This window comes from Panthera uncia, assembly GCF_023721935.1.
Source record: "Panthera uncia isolate 11264 chromosome A1 unlocalized genomic scaffold, Puncia_PCG_1.0 HiC_scaffold_16, whole genome shotgun sequence".
Taxonomy (NCBI): Eukaryota; Metazoa; Chordata; class Mammalia; order Carnivora; family Felidae; genus Panthera; species Panthera uncia.
This window is the reverse complement of record NW_026057576.1, coordinates 18,935,816-18,955,459: the sequence shown is the minus strand read 5'-3', so window position 1 is coordinate 18,955,459 and position 19,644 is coordinate 18,935,816. Positions and strand designations below refer to the sequence as shown.

Below are 19,644 nucleotides of genomic sequence, written 5' to 3'. Positions count from 1 at the left end.
TAGGAACTCAGTTTTTAACCATTGAGTGAATGGTGTGGTAGATTTGAAGATACTGTTTGGGAATGCTTGGAACACCTATTAAATGGTTAATTGACAAAGTGGAGTGGCATTAGATATATGAGTTTGGAGTTGAGGAGCATAAGAATAGTATTTAAAACCGTTGTGGTAGGCTGAATAATGGTCCCCCAAATATGTCCATGTCCTAATACCTGGAACCCTGAAGGACCTATTGTGCATGAAGGCACTTAAAATATGTCTTTTGTAGCTCTCACATAACACCCAAGGTAGGTATTATTATCTTCCACTTAATAGATTGGGAACCTGAGGCTCAGAGAAGTGGAATGCCTTGTTCCAGGTCCCCAGACTGGAAAATACCTGTCTCACTTTCTAGTGCCTTACAGAATTTCTGCAAAGATGGGAGGTGGTAAAGAGTTGCACTGTGTGCTTTGAGACAGGTCCTTGGCTGCCAACAACCTGCATAAGAAATGCAGTTCTACGAGGTCTGTCATTTCTTTGCCCGGTTCTGGCATATTATTTTTCTAACCTCCAGAGCCCTTGCTAGCCCAGTCACACCACATGACCACTCTTCAGCTAGTTTGTTAACTCTGGGAGGGCTTAGTAGGGTCATCAAATAATGAACGACCCCACATGCCAGGCCCTGCGCCAGGCACCTAACATTCATTCAATAATCACAGTAACTCTCTCCATTGTCTCTGGAGCAAGCCAGAAAGGCTGAATTACTGGCGAATGGAAAGAAGACAGGGCCAGGAGTAGGGGAGGGAGACTGGGTTCAAGTCCGGGGGTGTGGTGGGGGCATAGCCCTAACTGGGAGCTAAAGTAACCCTGGGCTAGTAACTTAATCATTTAAGAAAAACCAGTTAGATGATACTGCAGATGATCTCTAAACTCCCTCAAAAATGCGTATACGAGAGATTCTCTTCTTTCCCCACCCTCGGGCTCTACTATTATAGGAAACAATCTTAACCACCTGCTCAGCCCTGGGATGCTCTTCAATTTCCTCCTTAGAGATCAGTCCGGGCCGCGACTCAGTTAATTGCCTGGGTCGGTGCCGGGCTCCCCAGTTCAGGAGCGCTGAGAAGTGGGCAATAGGTTATTCCAGAAGGGAGACGAGGCTCCGAAAAACTACAACTCCCAGGAGCCCTTGGGCTGCCACTCGGCAGCCTGGGCCTGGTGCATGCTGGGAGCAGTAAATGGCCTCCCGTCGCGGCAGGCTCATTGTTATGGAAGCTCAGAACAGGTAACCCTTACGCACGCCCAGTCACGTCCCAACTAGTTCAGCTTCTTTCCTTCCTGCAAGCTTCTTCTCTTTCCGGCCTCGTCCAGGCCCACTTTTCCCCGCTCCACTCCGCCCCCTTTTTATAAATTTTGGAGGGGGCGGGGCCTCTGGCAAGCGCGTTCCCGGGGGGTTTACACGCCGCGTTCACGGGAGATTAGAAAGGGAGGGGACTACAGACTGGAGGTGGAAGGTGGCGAGTCTAGGAGACCGCAGATAATGGAAGGCGCATGCGTTCCAGGGGCGGTGCTGCGAGGCTTCGGGAATTCAGTAGGGGCGGGGCGGAAACGGGCTGGTGGGCTGGCGCACGCGTATTGGGCCGCCAACGTCCCGCCTCCTTTTTTAGGTTTCCTCACCTCCTCCGCCACTCTTCCGGAAGTGCCGCCGCCCTCGCGCCCACCAGCGGCCACCCCCTGCGGCAGGCCCCGCCCCCTACCGGCTCCGCCCCCCAGCTCTCCGCCCCCTCCTCCGGTGGTGGCGCCGGCTTGCAACCCGGATCGTGGTGGTTTCGGTGCCCGAAGCCGGGAGCGCGGAGTCGTTCCCGGAGCGAGGCCAGGCTATGGTCGCGGGTCCCCGGCGTCCCGCTCCGGCCAACCAGAGTCCCTGTCTCAGCTTGTGCCCGTGCCTGAGCGGTCTCCTCAGCCCAGCTCCGCGGTGCGGTTGGCGGCGGCGGCGCCCGGCGCGCCCCCTCCTCCGATGGCGGCGGAGATCCAGCCCAAGCCGCTGACCCGCAAGCCCATCCTGCTGCAGCGGGTCGAGGGGTCCCAGGAGGTGGTGAATATGGCCGTGATCGTGCCCAAGGAGGAGGGCGTCATCAGCGTCTCGGAGGACAGGTACGGACCGCCGCCCCTCGGCCGCTAGGAGGGGCGGGACGGGCCGGCGGTCCCGGAGCCCGCGTCCCGGGCTGTGCCTTCACATCGGTGCAAGTGTAGACATACTCCCCCAAGTTTTTATTATAATGGGCATCTTGGTGATGCTGGTGTCCAGCTGCGCGCCGCCGCTGCTGCGTGGCTCTGGGAAGCGGAGACCAGACAGCGGCTTGCGCTCTGGCCTTGCCCGGGGCTGGTGGCGCAGGCCGGGCCAGGGTGGCCCTTGGACTAACGGTGCGCCGGCCACTGGACCTTGGTCCAGCCCTAAGGACAGAAGGGGGAGAGGGAGGAGCCGCCCAGCCCTGCAGGAGTGTGCGTGGGGAGGATGCTCCGGAGCCTTTGCTAGATAACTAAGGGTTTTTGAGTACTCTGATACAGTTCTTAAGGGCTCCAGACTGAGAAAGTAAATGCCACTCCCTTCTCCGGGACAGTCCCACTGAATCCAGATCTCCCATACATCTTACACTGAACTCAATGAATATTGCAAGTTGTGAAAAGAGTATAACTTTGGGCTTCTAAACGAAAGGAGAGGTGCCTTCTCTTCTTTGGTCTCCTTATTTCTTCGAGCTCAAGGGGAAGCGCCTAGAACTAACTTGCAAGGGACCACTGCTGCAAATAGCTCTTGAGTTCCTTCCCTTTGCCTGCTTCCTTTCTTTTTGTCTAATTTTGCTTAATTTGCAGAAGTGGAGCCAGTTGTTCTGCCTTTAATATTTTCTCTTGTTTTTCAGACAATAGCATTTTCGCTTTAACTTAATTCATTTAATATGCCGAAATTAGGCTGATGGAGCTGATTTCCACAGGAATGCTGCCCGACTATAGTAATTATGGTATTTATCTGGAAGTATTGCTTCGATAATACCAACTAGCATTCTAAAAAATGTAACACTATAGAGGTATATGACAAGGGGTTTTTCCTGAAAACGGTAGTTAGGTTAATTTTTTTTTTTTTTTTTTTTTTTTTTTTTAGTTTTTTTTATGTTGAGGTAGAGAATTATTTTCTTGGTGACCAGTACAATTACAGTTGGAGGCAGGGGTAAAGCAACAGTATTGGTTACTGTCTTTATAGTCATTTCAGCACTTCGCATACAGTATGGTCTCAAAAATATTTGCCTGATAGATCTATTCATATGATAGGTTCCTCAGTCTAACTAGGATGAGTATATTAATGACACGTACTTGTCTACATCATACTCCATACAAAAGGTGTTCCATTCACTTCCTATGTGGATCTAATGGGAAAAATTGTAAACATACACCAAGGCGAGCAGTCTGCATTGAACAGAATAAATACATTCTGAAGTGGAGTACGTGGATTAGAAACCTTTTGACATTCACAGAGAAGTTTATGAGGGTTTAATTTTTGGATAGAGGCAAAATTCTATTAAGGAGATTGCTTCTGGACCTAGAAATTTTTTGTTGCAGAATTGTTTTTAAAGGAATATATTGACATCACTTTCCAGTTTATGACGGCTATGGATGAAGAAGTGCTCAACCTAACTGCTGTAGGAAATTCATGAATAAGTTTGTTGAATCAAGTAAAAGAAGGAAAAAAGTTGGTTAAACCTAAGTTCCTTTGATATTAGGTTTTTTTTTTTTTTTTTTTTTTAACGTTTTTATTTATTTTTGAGACAGAGAGAGACAGAGCATGAGCAGGGGAGGGGCAGAGAGAGAGGGAGACACAGAATCCGAAGCAGGCTCCAGGCTCTGAGCTGTCAGCACAGAGCCCGACGCGGGGCTCGAATTCACGGACCGTGAGACCATGACCTGAGCCCAAGTCGGACGTTCAAACGACTGAGCCACCCAGGCGCCCCTATTCCTTTGATATTAGTTTTAAAACTTTTTGCTTTGATTGATAGTTTGGCAGTGGAGGTAAGTTTTCAGTTTTTGATTTTGTTACTGTTTTTAAGAGTTCAAAGGGATCTTGGAGGTTTTTTGCTCTAACAGCTTCATTTTATGGATGGGAAGATTTAGGCCAGAGAATTTACCTGCCCAACCTGGTGAGCAGGCCTAGTCCTCAGGCTTCTGATTCCCATGTTAGTGTGTTATCTTGAAGGGAACAGGGTTAGTGGGATGCATTTCAAGGTATTTAGAGGAACTAAAGTAGCATATATGAGAGAAACTGAAAGATAAATTTCATTTCAGGATAGGTCAAAAGAAATGTGATGTGTAGCTATATAGTAGCTTAATTTTTATGTTTTAGTTTATAGGGTAAATCATAGGAATTATTATTATAGGGTTACTGCTAAATAAATAAGGCCCACCCGTAAGTCCAGAATTATTCTTTACGTGTGTTTTATTAATATTCAGATTGACAAACCTGTGTTTCTGTACTCATGGGTGACAATAACTTTGTTATTTAGAGCTCAGTTTTGATTATTGTTTTCATTAGAAGAGAATTGATCTGTATTCTTTCCAGAATCCACTGTCAGTACCATTTGACATAATGCTGAAGTTATGAAGATAGAATATTGATTTTCATCAAAACCTACAAAGCCATTTCCTTTAGCTATTCTGCTTTAGCTAGAAACTAATAGTTTTCATTCCTGAACTGTAAGGTTAAACCACAAATAATGTCGTGTCCTGAATGGCAGTGTCCTGGAAATTTTTTGAAACCTGGTTTCCCTTTTTGACCTATGACTCCAGATAGCCCTTATCTAACCTTTGAAAACACTTAACATTTTCTATTTTAAACAGTATCGTAGATACTTACGGTCCCTTCATCTTCTCCATAGTTTCCCTAAGGTGCTATGTGTGTCTTACTCATTGTAGTATCTTTACGGCCTAGCAAATTGCCTGATCCATGGAAGGCCCCCAGACATTTGCTGTGTATCAGTGACTGATGACATTTTGATTGTTGTTCCTGAGAGCATAGCATCTTAACTGTTGTTGGCACTTAGTTGATATTTATCGAATGACTTTTATGACAACCTATGAAAGCCCTGTGTGGACGAATGTATGCTTGTGGGAAAAGGATTGCACTGGATGGATGGTCTTGAGGGTACCTTAAAACTCTGGAAGTCCACGCGTTGCTTCATTCATTCCATCAACAAACATTTAAGTTTCTGTTGTGTTCCAAACACACGTGCAGACTCCATTGGGTGAAATGGCAAGATCGTTTCCAGATACAATTCAGTGGGGGGTAAGTTTTAGAAGATAATAAAACAAAACCACAGCCTCTAAGATTTAGTACTGAAAGGAGAATTTTCAGATGGGAAAGAGTGGCTGGACTCCCCAGCCCTTATTGTCCCTGCATTTTACCTTCTTTTGGAGGATTCTTTACTTGCATTGCATTACCATGTTCATGCTACTGCTGCTGTCAGTAGTGGGCTGATAGTATTCCAATCTTCAGGCCAAATCTGCAGGTTTTTTGATAAAAACCCTCACCCTCTGTTCATCTTAGCACAGTTAGAACAGTCTGGAACTTTCCTGGATACCAAGGAAGGAATATAAGAAATATATAAACAATCTGATTTTCAAGTTTAGATTTCTGGGGCTGTCATAACATAGGACCTGTTCTTGGAACTCACTGGCCGTTTCTGGGTCTATCTTTGCTTTGAGAATAGCCGGATTCTGTCTCTAGGGGACTTAGCTACCTGTGGTACTTTGGGTTCCTCTTGAGTCAGCTGCTTTCTGAACTATCTTTTCTGAGTAGATGCCATTTTAACATTCCTTGCTTAGGAGCTTCCTACAAGGCATCTTAGCTCCATGTTGGTTAACACTCATGTAGCCTGCAGCTTACCAGGGGTTCCCTTGTCTGGTCACACAGCCTCTTCTTCAATGATGAAGGCCAGGAGAGACCTCCCTCTGGGTGGGACCCAGCCCCATCTAGACTTTTATGTTTGTATGTTTCTTTATATGCATATTTTAACACAAGTCAACAATTTTGGCATTCATATAGAGAGTTTTAGTAACTCTAGGTAGTTGCTATTGGGCTGTTATAGGAAGCTGTTCTTTCCCTAGGAGTCTGTACCTTTGCGGTGGGTTAGGGACGGGGGCGGGGGGTCCCGTTTTTTATCTCCGTATTAGGAAATGTGCTGAAGATAGGTACAGTGTCCTCTGTGTTTGCCACAGAATCTCCTCTGCTCGTGGTGGTTAGAAAAAAGGAGTGCTCCTGCGGATGGGTCTTGTAGGATGAGTAGGAGTTCATGTGAAAAAGTGAGGGTAGAGGAAAGAGCATTGTAGGTAGAGGGGGAAAAGAAAACTCCCATTCACTGAGAAGCACTCGAATGGACTGGTTAAGAGTGTAGATTCAGGAGCCAGTCAGCTTGAATTCAGAACTTAGCTCCGAGTGATTTGAGGCATCTGGAAAATTGGTTTCTCCAAAGGAGTCACTATGCGTGGAACTTTCTAAAACCTCTGGGGACAAGAATTTGAAATTATTTTCTGGATGAAAAGATCTGAGGGTGTGGTGGTGGCGTGTTGGAGAGGACGCTCTGTGGGGAGGGGACACTGTAGGGGATGAGGGTAATGAGGGGACTGTGGGGGGAACTACCACCTGATATTCTAACTTTATTCAGGACTAATTTGTGCAGCACAGTTAGCAGTGTTCTCTGTAATCCTTAAGGGTAGACAGAACCCCCCCAATGGTGAAGGAGTCAGATTATTAGGACATCTGGTCCCTAGTGCCTAGCATAATGCAGTGTGTGTTCATTGAAGGAATTAGCAATGACTGACGGATCACCAGTTTGGAATGAAATGAGCCTGAAGAGGTGGTGAGTTTCCGGAGCAAAGATACTTGAGTTGAGTTTGAGAGAAACTTAGTAGTTTGCTTTCAGCCAGAACAGTGTAGCAGGGGATGGGATTGGGAGGGACTGGGACAAGAGATGGGTTGGATTTTGTTTTTTTTTTTTAAATCTCTAAGACTTTTTTTTTTGTTTAACTCTGAACTACTCGATTCTAAGTGGTCATGACTAGTTGACTGTTGAAAAGATATATTAAAATTTCATTTCATTTTATAAATCCTCATGCTGTTGGTTGATGTATCATTGGTTTTTACCATTCTGAAATCGCACTGTCTCAGATTTCTGGTTGAAACCATTGTTTCACTAATATGTACAGCTTGGCTCAGTTCAGCTGAGCTCCTAGTAGAGTTTTATGTACCATGTACTTTATAACACTTGCATAAAAAAATAGTTTTGAAAATGCAAATCAAAGTTTTCCCGCAGTGTAAGCATAGTTCTGAAGGTTGAGGAGTTCTTAAGAGTGAAGGTGTGAGGTCATTAAAGTCGACAAAATTAGAACCCATCTACACTAATTTTTGAGTGTGTCATGTCTCTATTTAATGGCATAAAATTAATAAACTTTCAACTCTGCACTTGAGACTCCTCACTTGGCAGTAATAATTGCTGGTTTCAAGGTCCCAAAATGGGAATTTACCCCATGTGATCGTTGAAAATCAGACCTTTATGCCGAATTCAGAGCATGAGGCAGTCTTTTTGCCAGCAGATCTGTCTGGAAACAGGCTGCCTCTGTGTCTTGAAAGGTCAGAATGCAGATTGACTTTTTAAGAAAAGATCACTATTGGGAAGGCTTGTTTAAGGAGGCTTAGCTCTCCAGTGACCCCAGAGCTCCTGATGGTTCTGAATTTCCTACTTAATTTATGCAGTTCAACCAGATTTTGTCCAGGATCTCAAAGGTCTTAATCAGGGTACATTCATCTGGATATTGCAGGGCAGTGGAAGATTCTCACGCTCCTAAAATGAGGGATTCTTGGATTGTGAAATCCTGACCAGCTAACTGTCTTATACCTCAAGTGTGACTAAACTTACTTTGAAAAAGAAAAACAGGTAAAAATCATAGGATGTTAGGAGCTGGAAGAGGCTGAAAAAGGAAATATTACTTTTACTTGCATAGCATCTTTCCCTAGATCTGTTTGCACTTTGAATTTGGCTTTGAGAGGGAAACATTTTCTATTTGTTTTTGAGAATCACCTTGATGTCATGAAAAAGTTAACAGTTTTGGAGAAGTTAAAACACAGTGGCATTTAGAAATCAGTAAATGAATTATGATTTAAGACTATTTCAAGTAGTGATCTGTCGATATCTATAGCAATAAACTAAATTATATACAGTATATACTTACCTGAAAAGAAAATGGCTATCAGGCCAAGGTTTTCTTCTTAACTGTGGTTTCAGAATAGAAGGACTTCAAAAGCAGGTAATGCTTGTTTATTTTTATTTCTTTTTTTTTTACATTTTATTTATTTTTGAGAGAGAGAGACAGAGTACAAGTGGGGGAGGGGCAGAGAGAGAAAGAGAGAGAGAGAGAGGCAGAATTCGAATAAGGCTCCAGGCTGTGAGCTGTCAACACAGAGCCTGATGTGGAGCTCGAACTCACAAACTGAGAGATCATGACCTGACCCAAAGTCGGACGCTTAACTGATGGAGCCACCCAGGGACCCCTATTTTTATTTCAATAGGTCTTCCAAGGAGATGCCACAATTAACCTAAACAATTTCCTGACACAGAAAAAATAACTTTGCTTGTGCGACTCCATTACTCTTTTTTTTTTTTTTTTTTTAAAGGCCAGGGGATCGCCTCAGCCAAATGCTGCATTTAGCCATTAGTAAAAATTAATACAGAGGTATAAGAAACGAGCAAATAAGACCAGAAAAGAAAACAAAGTCATCTGCTTGTCTCTTGGCAGGGTGTTCTGCTTTGTGCTCTCATGTGTCTTTAATTTAAGGATTCTTGGAAAAGAACTGGGACTGGGAGCCTGATCTCAGCTGTACCCAGCATTGACCTTGGGCATTTCCCAGGACATTTCATCACTCCAACTCTGGCAAAGGAGCATCATTCCATCTGGCAAAGGAGCATGTAGGAGTTCCTAGCTCTGACACTGACTATGTGATGTGCCCATGTAGTGACTAGACAAGCATAAAGTGTCTGCAGCCACATCACCCTAAAACCTTGAGTGGAGGAAGGTGCACAGAGGGGGAAAATGTGGCACGAGACATCTGTAAAATGGTGCTTTCTGGAGCCTTTGGAGGGCAGCTGTTGTTTATTCCTGGATGAAATATTAGTATTGGTAACTGATACTCAAACTGGATTCACTACATTCCTACTTCTGGATGAATCTTTTAGTTTCAAATACTGAAGAGTTTAGCTCTGGGCAGTTTGCTGATCCCCATATCAGGGACTGAGTTGTCTAGAGTAATGCTTTTGAAACTCTTTTGGCCACGTGTCATAGTAAGAAAAACATTTAGCATTGTTATCCAAGACTCTAAATACGCATACACACATGTCACCGAAACAACAGTATAAAATGGCATCCTTTTTAAAAAAATCTTTTTATTGTTTATTTATTTTTGAGACAGAGGGCACAAGCCAGTAGGGGAGAGAGAGGGAGACACAGAATCAGAAGCAGGCTCTAGGCTCTGAGCTGTCATCACAGAGCCCGATGCAGGGCTCGAACTCATGAGCTGAGCTTTGAGATCATGACCTGAGCTTTGAGATCATGACCTGAACTGAAGTCGGAGGCTTAACCAACGAGCCACCCAGCTGCCCCTCTTTGCCTCTTTTAATACTAGTTCTACACTTTCAATTATTGTAGCGAATGAGTTGTTCTTGATGGTCAATAGCCTGAGTCTCTCTGGCCAGGTCAGTGAATTAATAGGACAGGCATCTTTTTTTGGCTTCAGATGATTGGCTCTTTCCCACACTTTAGGATTTCAGAGTTTCAGTTTCCACATCTGTAAATTGGCTCCTTCTGGAATTGTTGGGAGGTGTACATGAGCTGACATTCCCACAGCACTTGGTGTTGTACTGGGAGCATAGATGGAGCTGAGTAAAAGGCAGTTGTATTTTTTATGATTCCACCGTGCCTCTAGTAGGGAAGCTTTTCCTGCTGCTATGGTTCCATTAAGGCTTGCCTACTTTAAGAGTCACCTTGGAGACACAAAGGCAGGGCTATTGAATTTTTCTTTGTGTACTTTCATACATTTCAGAGCCCTCGTCTTTCTTCTCTAGATGTAGAAGGGTAACGTTACTCTCATTTTTTTACTGCCACTGCCCAAACTTGCCCCCTCGAAAATCAGTGATCAGGAGATCTATGTGGCTGCTGGCTGCTGTGCTCCTCCACAGGCTTCTTCCTTTTTCCATTTGTCATCTTGTCCTGAAACAGTGTGTCCATTGTCTCCATTGGTCTCCTGGAGGGCAAGGGCTGTGTCTTCCATGTAGTGCATGGGGAATATTTGGAAGTAGGGATGTAATGCTAACTGAGCTGCCTTCAACTGAAAGCCTGGGCCTTATAAGCCCGCAGCTAGTGGGTTGAGTTCACCCTCAGGCAGATGTTGACCTGGTGCAATGTTTCTGGAAGTTTGAATCAGTAGCCAAGTTTTATAAATCTGGATTCCACATAAAATTCCAGATTGTTGGCTTCTCTTGACAAATGGGAAGATGTAGCTGTGCCAAGCCTCGAATTCTCCTCTTACGGGTCCCTTGCTCTGGTCCCCACTTCTGGTTAGGGTCAGCCGGGCAAGGCCACGAGAGGGATGCCCACGCTGCCCCTGCTGCCTACTGATGGGGAGACAGCACACGAGACGCAGCTTTGCTGTCTTCCTCTAAATCTGTAAGGCGACACTTGCCCTCTTGTGGAGTCGGTAGTTTGAGCTTTTTGGGTATTCAGAAGAAGAGGTAGAAGAAATGGAAAGATACCCAGGAAGCCCATATTTCTAGAAAGTTAGGTGTGGGTAGAGGGAGGATGCACATACGTTAAACATGAAGATGCCCTTTTGAAGGGATCCTGATGTTATACACAGCAAATATATAAAATAAAGGCAGGTATTGGTGAATCAGGTGTGGCATTTATCCCTCCCTATCCCCTCTCTGGAGGCTTCCTAACGGTGTTGGCGCTTGGGGCTCAAGTCCGGACAAGCTGGGTTGGACTCTCAGTTCTGCCACCTACTGGTTGTGTGATGATCCTTGGCAGCTGTAAAATGGGAATTAAAAGAACACCTACCCTGTGGGATACTTCTGAGGGTTCAGTGGTGCGGTGTTCTAAAGTGCCCCATCTAGCCATTCCTCAAGAATGTTAGGGTTTGCCTTCCTTCCTCCAGGCTGCTTTTCTAATCCTTCAGTAACTGTCTTGTGCCTCTAACTCTTCCTCATCCCTTCTTTGTCTTTGAATCAATCCTTCTTTCCCTTTAGTGTTCATTCCATTCTTTCCTTATATGCCCCTGCTTCTGCAAAGAGGGCTCAAGCATCATGACACTACTTCGGGAACCCTCTTTGATCCTCTTCTGAAATTGATGTTTTCATAGTTTTGCATACCGTATGTGAAAATACTTCGTATACTGTCAGGTCCTATACAAATGTGAAGGACTGTGGCCCTAAATACAAAACATGAATGTATATTTTTGAGTTTAAATACATTTAAATTCTAATGTAAAAAACCAGTAAAATTACATTATTGCTTTTTATTTTGCAGATCTGGGTTAATATTTTTCTGGAGTCAGTTACCGTCAGTAGAAAAAAGCTTCCCATGCTGTTAGGATTATAGTAACCTGTTTTAGTGCTCACTGGCATTTCTGGCCTTTGGAAAATACCAGCTGGTTGATATTTTAGAGGTTGATCTAGTTTGCGGGAGAAGGGATGTTGGAAATGGCTAACTTATTATATTCTGATTTTTGAATCTATATCTATATTTAAATTTTTTTTGAATGTTTATTCTTGAGAGAGAGACAGAGAGACGGAGAGACAGAGCATGAGCGGGAGAGGGGCAGAGAGAGAGGGAGACAGAATCTGAAGCAGGCTCCAGGCTCCGAGCTTTCAGCACAGAGCCCGACGTGGGGCTCAAACCCATGAACCATGAGATCATGACCTGATCTGAAGTTGGACACTTAACCAACTGAGCCACCCAGGTACCACTTGAATTTATATTTGAATGGCTTCATAAGTTCTCTTTATATTCCAAACCTTAGATTGTTAAACAGTTTTGAAGAATGAATACTTTTTCTCCATAAGGTAAAATTAAATTAGACGGGTTAGTTATGTTTAATCAGAATGGTTAGCTGAATTAGCATGCTGGTTGGGTGGATTAAATTGGTTCAAAATTTGGTTACAGTGCGTATCAGATGTGCACAATGTAGATCTTTGAGCTTTATCTGAACAGAGTAGGAAAAAAGCTGAGAAAAGAGAGTTCACTCAGTCTGAAAAGGTTCAAAGTAGTATAAGGGAGAGGAAGAGGCCCAGGCAAGGAGTCTCCAGAGGGATGTGTGGGTTGTCTATCAGTATATATATGATGTCTGTGGGTTGCCCTGTTTCTCTGGGTATGATCTTTTCCCCACCCCTCTGGTTTTACTTTTTGTTAGTTTTCGTTTAAAAAATGTACTACCTTGCTCTTTTTTTTTTTTTTTCATTCCCCTGCCCCTCACACATGCCTGGCCTCCCCCATTATGAACATCACTCACCAGAATGTTACATTTTTACCAAGGATGAACTTACACCAACACATCATTATCATCCAAAGTCTATAGTTTACCTAGGATTCCCTATTGGTGTTATGTACTCTCTGGACAGATGTATAATGACATATCCGTCATTACAATACCAAATACCGTCTTTTTACTGACCTAAAAATACTCTATGCTCTGCCTGTTCGTCCTGTCTACCCCTTGCCCCCAATCACTGATCTTTGTATTGTCTCCATAGTTTTGCTTTTTCCGGATTGACTTCTTTCACTTAGTAATAATGCATTTTAGTTTTCTTTTCATGTCTTCCTGGCTCATTCCTTTTTAGCACCATTGTCTGGATATACCAGTTTATCCATTCACCCACTAAAGGACATTTTGGTTGCCTCCAGGCTTTGGTAGTTATCAGTAAAGCTTCTATAAACATCCGTGTGCTGGTTTTTGTGGATAAATACCAAGCAGCACAGTGGGTGTTGTGGCACACGCACGTTTGGTTTTATGAGAAACTGCCAGACTGGCTTCCCAAGTGTCTGTACCATTTTGCATTTTCACTAGCAGTGAATGAGAATACCCTTACCAGCATGTGGTGGTGTTAGTGGTCTGGATTTTGGCCATTGTGGTAGGCGTGTAGTGATATCTCATTGTTACTTTCATGAGCATTTCTCTGATGACGTGACGTGAAGTGTATTTTCATATGCTTATTTGCCATCTGTAAATACTTGTTGGTGAGGTGTCTGTTAAGGTCTTTGGCCCACTGTTTAAATTGAATTGTTTGTTTTCTTACTGTTGAGTTTTAAGAGTTCTTTGCATATTTTGGATAAATAGTCCTTTATTGATGTGTCTTTTGTAAATATTTTCTCCTGGTCTGTGGCTTGTCTTCTAATTCTCTTGATGTTGTCTTTCACTGAGTGGAAGTTTTAGGTTTAAAGAAGTAAATCTTCTCAATTATTCCTATCATGGATTGTGTGTTTGGTGTTGTACCTAAAAAGGTGATCACCATACCAAAGGTCATCTAGATTTTCTCTTATGTCATCTTCTGGGAGTGTACTGTGAGTTCCTGACATTTTGATTGTGGAAGCATTCAGTTCAAAAGACAGTCATTTTGAGTAAACATGTTGCCACTTGTATGATGCAGCTACTAGTAAAACAACCAGGTAAGGAACTAGGCCATTCCCACACATGAAGGTCCTTCTTTCAAAAAGCCCCGGGTAACCCGGGTAAGTGACCGCTTGAGTGACCCCACTTCTCGCTTTCAGTGCCCTAATTCTTGGTCTCATGGTTTTTTTGTTTTGTTTTTTTTTTTTTTGAGAGAGAGAGAGAGAGAGAGAGAGAGTGAGTGAGCGTGAGTGGGGGAGAGGCAAAGAGGGGGAGACAGAGGGTTGGAAGTGGGTTCCACACTGACAGCAGGGAGTCCGATGTGGAGCTCGAACTCATGAACTGTGAGATTGTGACCTGAGCTGAAATCGGCTGCTCAGCAGCCTGAGCCACTCACGTGCCCCTTGCTCTCATGTTTTAACTTAGCCGGTAAAGAATGAACCCATGAAGCCCTAGATATCACTCTTGGACAAAGGCAGAGCCTGGGTCCGATCTCTCTCTCTCTTTCTCTACCTGTGACCTCACTGTGGCCCTCTGGAATGCCGTGTACCCTCCAGAATCTGTGAGTAATAAATCTTGTTCCTCAACGTTCCGTAATGGTTTATTGCAGAAATGTAGTTTCTAATTGTAATAAGAACTCAAGAGCTGGCCCGCAGGCCATGAGTAGGTGCCCTATTGGGGGAAGTGTCTGTGGAGCTCACCATGAGTGATGCGTACGCTGCAGGCCTTCTTAACAGGGGCTCGGGACTGTCAGAACAGAGTTTTCTAGTTTTGCATTTTACATTTGGGTCTATGACCCATTTCGAGCTAACTTTTGTGAATCTTCTCTCCAGATTCATTCTTTTGCGTGTATGTGGATACCAGTCTTCTGAGCACCATTGTTGAAGAGGCTATCTTCGCTCTCTTATATTGCCTTTGCTCCTTTGTCAAAGATCAATTGATGGTATTTATGGGGTGTCTGTGTCTGGGTTCTCTATTCTGTTACATTGATCAATTTATCTGTTCTTTTACCCATACCACACCACTTTGATTACTGTAGCTTTATAGTAAGTCCTGAAGTCTGATAGCATCAATCCTCTAACTTGGCTCTTGTCTTCCAGTATTGTGTTCACTACCCTGGGTCCTTTGCCTCTCTATCTAAACTTTAGAATCGGTTTGTCAGTATCCATAAAATAACTTACTGGGATTTGGATTGCATTGAAAATATATATCAAGTTGGGAATATTGATACTATTGAGTCTTCCTATCCATGAATGTGGAATGTCACCTCATTTATTTAGTGATTCTTTGATTTCATTCATCAGAATTTGGTAGTTTTCCTCATATAGTTCTTGAATATATTTTGCTAGATTTATACCTAAGTATTTCATTTTTGACAGTCCTAGCGTAAATCTTACTGTGTTTTTAATTTCAAGTTCCACTTGTTCATTTCTGGTATATAATAAAGCATTTGACTGTTGTATATTAACCTTGTGTCCTGCTGCCTTGCTATACTACTTACTCTACTCTTTAATAATTTAAAATTCTTAAATGAATCTTTAAGAGGTGCATACATCTGGAGGGATAGATCAGTATCAGTACTGAACTCAGAAGGTCTATACATGCTCTTTAAGTTGTTGATTTGTTGATAAGTGAACAAAAAATTAGTTTCTTGAGATTACTTTGAGTAGCTTCCAGTGATCCATTGGAACTAGGATGGTCCTTTTGTGTCTTTGACTATAACTGACATTTTTATGTTTTGAAATAGGGGCGTGTTTATGCCTTACCACTAAGTAATTATTGGGAAATTCCATTCTTGAGCCTGAAGGACTGAACTTGAGCTTGAAAACTTGAAGCATTGGACAGTTTTTACATAGCACAAATATTAAGTTTGTCCTTTCGAATATGCTGTCATAGTCAGGATTTTCAGGGCCCAGCATTGCTTATTTCTACTTTTACAAAACTTTTACTTACAAAAATTGATCTCTTTTCTGCTTTTCTTGCCTACTAGTCCATGCCCATATTATGTGGAAAAGTGAGGCTAAAGCTGGTGATGAATCCTGGATGGATTTGCAGAGAGATTGGGATCAAAATGGCATTTAGTTATTTGAGATGTAATTTAGCTAGGAGATTGCCACAATTTGAGAATTTAATAATCATCGTAGAAACAAGGTTTTAAGGTTAAAAAAGAAAAGGTTGCTTATTTGGTAGTTCATTTCCTGTGGGTACTAATTAATCCATACCATAACTGAAGTTCTGAATATTTGAACGAAAAATAGCAGGTAAAAATAGCTAGATGCTGGCAGTTACATTTAAAAAACAAATTTGTTTTTAAGGTGATAGTACACGCAATTGTGAAATTCAGAAGGCTAGCCTGAGAAAAATGAAACTCCTTCCCACTTGTGGGTCTTATGATTTTGTGAAAGGAAAGCTGATAGGATTTGCACATGCTCTCTCTGACACATGCCCTGATATGGATCTCTTTGGGCATTTCTGCTTTCGCAGCTGTAAACTTCACTCGTAGAACTACTCTGGCGATTAGCAGTGTTTGCATGTGGCTTCCCCTCCTCCTCCGCCTGATCTGATAGCTGTATTCCCTCAGCACACTCTTTGTGTATTTGTTAAAACACCTCCTAACATGCATTAAAATTATTTATCTATTTATCTTCTGCTCTGGGATCCTCAGCACCGTGTTGTTTTTCAAGGCCTCTGCTCAGAACTTAGAACACAGTAGGCAGAATTGGAGCAGTAGACGTTTCTGTTGTGTGTCGGTTCACGGTGAGGGAGGGAACCACTCTGGAAACCAGTTGTCTTCTGGTGATAGATAATGGTACAGTCTCTTTGGTTGCTTTGGTAATGTGAACAGAAACCAGCTCTGGAGTTTCCTGGCAGAAGGCTCAAGTATCTTGCAGAATCTGAGAACAGGGAGGCATTTGGACTCTAGGAATAGAACTAAAGACTGGAGCTTATGGAGAACCAGGAAGTCTTTTCTCCCCGTTGCTCCTGAGTTTCTCATTGTCTGCTCCATTCTTCTCTCTTGCTTATACTGGCTGTCTCTATTTCTTACTTAGTCACATGGCACAATATGGCTGCCATCTGCTCCCGCAGCGTACGCGTTCTAGTGTAGGTAAGCAAGGAGAGAGGGATTGAGGTCAGGCCGCCAGTTCCGGTTCCAGGGTTCCTTGGGGAGGGACTTACTGGTCCAGCCATGGTAGACTGTTCCCTTTGGGACTGTGACCACACGTGGGCTCCTGTTGCAGGTTATGGCCATCACTGCTTCAGCCTGTGGAGGGGGTAGGGGAAAGGGCAAGCGTCAGATAAGAGATGGAAAGCACGCAATCCAGCAAGTGCCCGCTGCTGGAGCAGTGTGGGGGTAAGGTGAGATCATGCCCTTGTAGCTTGGTGTGGTGTTGGTAGTTGCTCTGGTAGCAGCAGAATAAGGAACACCGACGTGCTTTTCTCATGATCTTCATTGCCTGACTTTCTTTGAAATCTGCTCATATGGCACCTGGCACCGTTTTCTCCTCATTGCTTCCTTTGCTGATTCGACATGTTGACTGCTATTTTCTTGTAGTGGATATAAGGTGGAGAATGGGTAGGTACTCACTATGAATGTTTGCTGAGCAAAAGCCATTATTATAGTGACAAATTTTAGCTCCAGTGAGCAGACCCCATATGGTAACCATATTTTCTAAACGCCAAATCGAAACACATGCTAAAGGAAAGTTTTTTTCCCCCCTGATGGATGAACTTACATACATATTTCATTATATTTTTAACAAACTGAAATTTGAAAAATGACATTAAGCACATATGGGCACAGTATGTATTCCATTTCAGGGAGAAGGCTGGAAAGCCTCAAGAATATTAATAGTAGTTAGTAATAGCTGACATTCATTGAGTCCATGCCATGTGCCAGGCACTGTGTTAAGCCCTGTATGTGCCTTTTCTTGTTTAGTCCTCAAGGTGATTTTATGAAGCCGGTATTTTACTCTCATTTGAGAGAGGAGGGAACAGATGCTGCCAGGAAGAGGCAGGGTGAGGATGTGCCCTTGCATCGTGGAACTCTACAACCCTTCTGTTTAGCCTCAATGTGCTATGCCACCTCTCAGAGGCCTCAGTAGGGGGGTAGAGGGACCAACCTCCATGGAGATCACAAAAGGCTGAATTTGGTTTTTCAGAGGAAAAGCTAGCAAATCAACTAACTAGTCAACACATGATAACACAAATAAGAAGAAAAGAGGGTAGATGTCCTTTTACGTCCTTATGATGCCCTTCTTTACCGCTTTGAGTGTTGGTATTCCAAAATATGCCAAAATTGTAGGTGTGAAAGAAATCACCCAATTAAAAAATGGACGAAGGACCTGAAGAGACGTTATTCCAAAGAAGATATGTGAATGGCTCACAGGTGCATTAAAAGTTGCTCAACATCACTAATCATCAGGGAAATGCAGATCAAAAATGTATTGAGATATTACCGTATGCCTGTTAGAATGGCCATCATCAAAAAGACAAAAGATAATGAATGCTTGGCAAGAATAAGGAGAAAATGAAACCCTTGTGCTCCGTTGGTAGAATTGTAAATTGGTGCAGCCACTGTGGAAAACAGGATGGAGGTTTCCTCAAAAAACTAAAAATTGTACTACCATATAATTTAGCAATTCCACTTCTGGGAACATATCCAAAGCAAACAAAAATACTATGTTGAAAAGGTACCTGCACCCCCATATTCATCACAGCATTAATTACAATAGCCAAGTTACAGAAACAGCCTAAGTGTTCACCGATGGATGAATAAAGAAGGTGTTTGTATACAGTAGAATATTACTCAGCCATGAAAAAGGACATCTGCCGGATGGACTTTGATGGCATCATGCTAAGTGAGTAAGTCAGAGGAAGAAAATACTGTATGGTATCACTTACATGTAGAATCCAGGAAAAAAAAATTGAACTCATAGAAAAAGGGATCAGGTTTCTGGTTATCAGAGGCACGGAGTAGGGAGAGGGGAAATTGGAGGAAGGTGGTCAAAAGGTCTAAACTTGCAGTTATAAGACAAATAAGTCCTAGGGATATAATGCACAGCACGATGACTGTAATTGACTGGTTACAGTGACTGGTATATGTGAAAGTTGTTAAAAGAGGAAATCCTAAGAGTTCTCATCACCAGGAAAAAAAAAACTTTTTTTTTTTTGGTATCTATGTAAGAGGTTGGATGTTAACTAAACTTACTGTGTTAATCTTTTCACACTAAAAAAAAAAAAGACTTGTTGACCCCAAACAAACAACATTATAGATATGACTTTGACTTCTGTCAAAGGGCTACACATTTACTGATGGACAGTAGGGTCTGTGAATGAGGAAGGCCTTTTAGGCTGCATGGGGCCTTTATCAGTTAGGCCTCACCCAGTACAGGCTTATTTTTCTCATATAACAAAACATCCGGATATAGGTGGTCCTTATGTTTTCTTGCTCTGCCATCTCCAGTATGTGGCTTTCTTCCCTATAGTGGCCTCATGGCTCAAGATGGCTCTTTGGCTTTCAACTTGGCATCTGCTCATAACTCTATCACAAGACCACTTAACTGCAAGGGAGGATAGGGTGTTTGTTTTCAATACTTTAACAAAATTGGATATGGGGAGATGATTGCTCATAGGAGGCCCTTGGCTAGGGGAGCTATTGTATACTGCTTTGACTAATGTTGGCTTTAAGCTTGGGAATAGCTTGGTCTCCAGATAGGTTCCATTTGAATTTTGTAGCCTGCAAAGCTGATTTGAACTCTTCCCCTCCCCCCAACTCTGTCCTTCCTGCTAATATTACAGGACTGCCTTTGCCTCTTGGGATAGATTCCCAGATTGGCCTGAATGCTGTAATCTAAATCTTTATATGTGGGGACCTGTGTGTGTGTGTGTGTGTGTGTGCGTGTGTTTCTCTTTTTCTTCCTTCCTTTTCTTTCTTTCTTTCTTTCTTTCTTTCTTTCTTTCTTTCTTTCTTTCTTTCT

The 19,644-nt window shown here is 43.0% G+C and overlaps 1 protein-coding gene and 1 long non-coding RNA gene across 6 annotated transcripts in view; one reads left to right on the top strand and one right to left on the bottom strand.

The window, feature by feature from the left end:
* LOC125933750 (uncharacterized) overlaps positions 1-1,521 on the bottom strand; it is a 45,814-nt gene extending 44,293 nt beyond the window's left edge. The window contains exon 1 of one of the 2 annotated variants that reach the window (XR_007461089.1): positions 989-1,521. This is a non-coding gene — a long non-coding RNA (uncharacterized LOC125933750). The remainder of the gene's footprint in view (positions 1-988) is intronic. The other variant, XR_007461088.1, reaches the window with a different exon arrangement.
* WDFY2 (WD repeat and FYVE domain containing 2) overlaps positions 1,468-19,644 on the top strand; it is a 181,249-nt gene continuing 163,072 nt past the window's right edge. Inside the window, exon 1 of one of the 4 annotated variants that reach the window (XM_049646878.1) lies at positions 1,468-2,127. In XM_049646878.1, coding sequence (XP_049502835.1) covers positions 1,514-2,127 — 614 coding nt within the window. In that variant the 5' untranslated portion in view covers positions 1,468-1,513. The remainder of the gene's footprint in view (positions 2,128-19,644) is intronic. The other 3 variants (XM_049646876.1, XM_049646877.1, XM_049646875.1) reach the window with 3 other exon arrangements.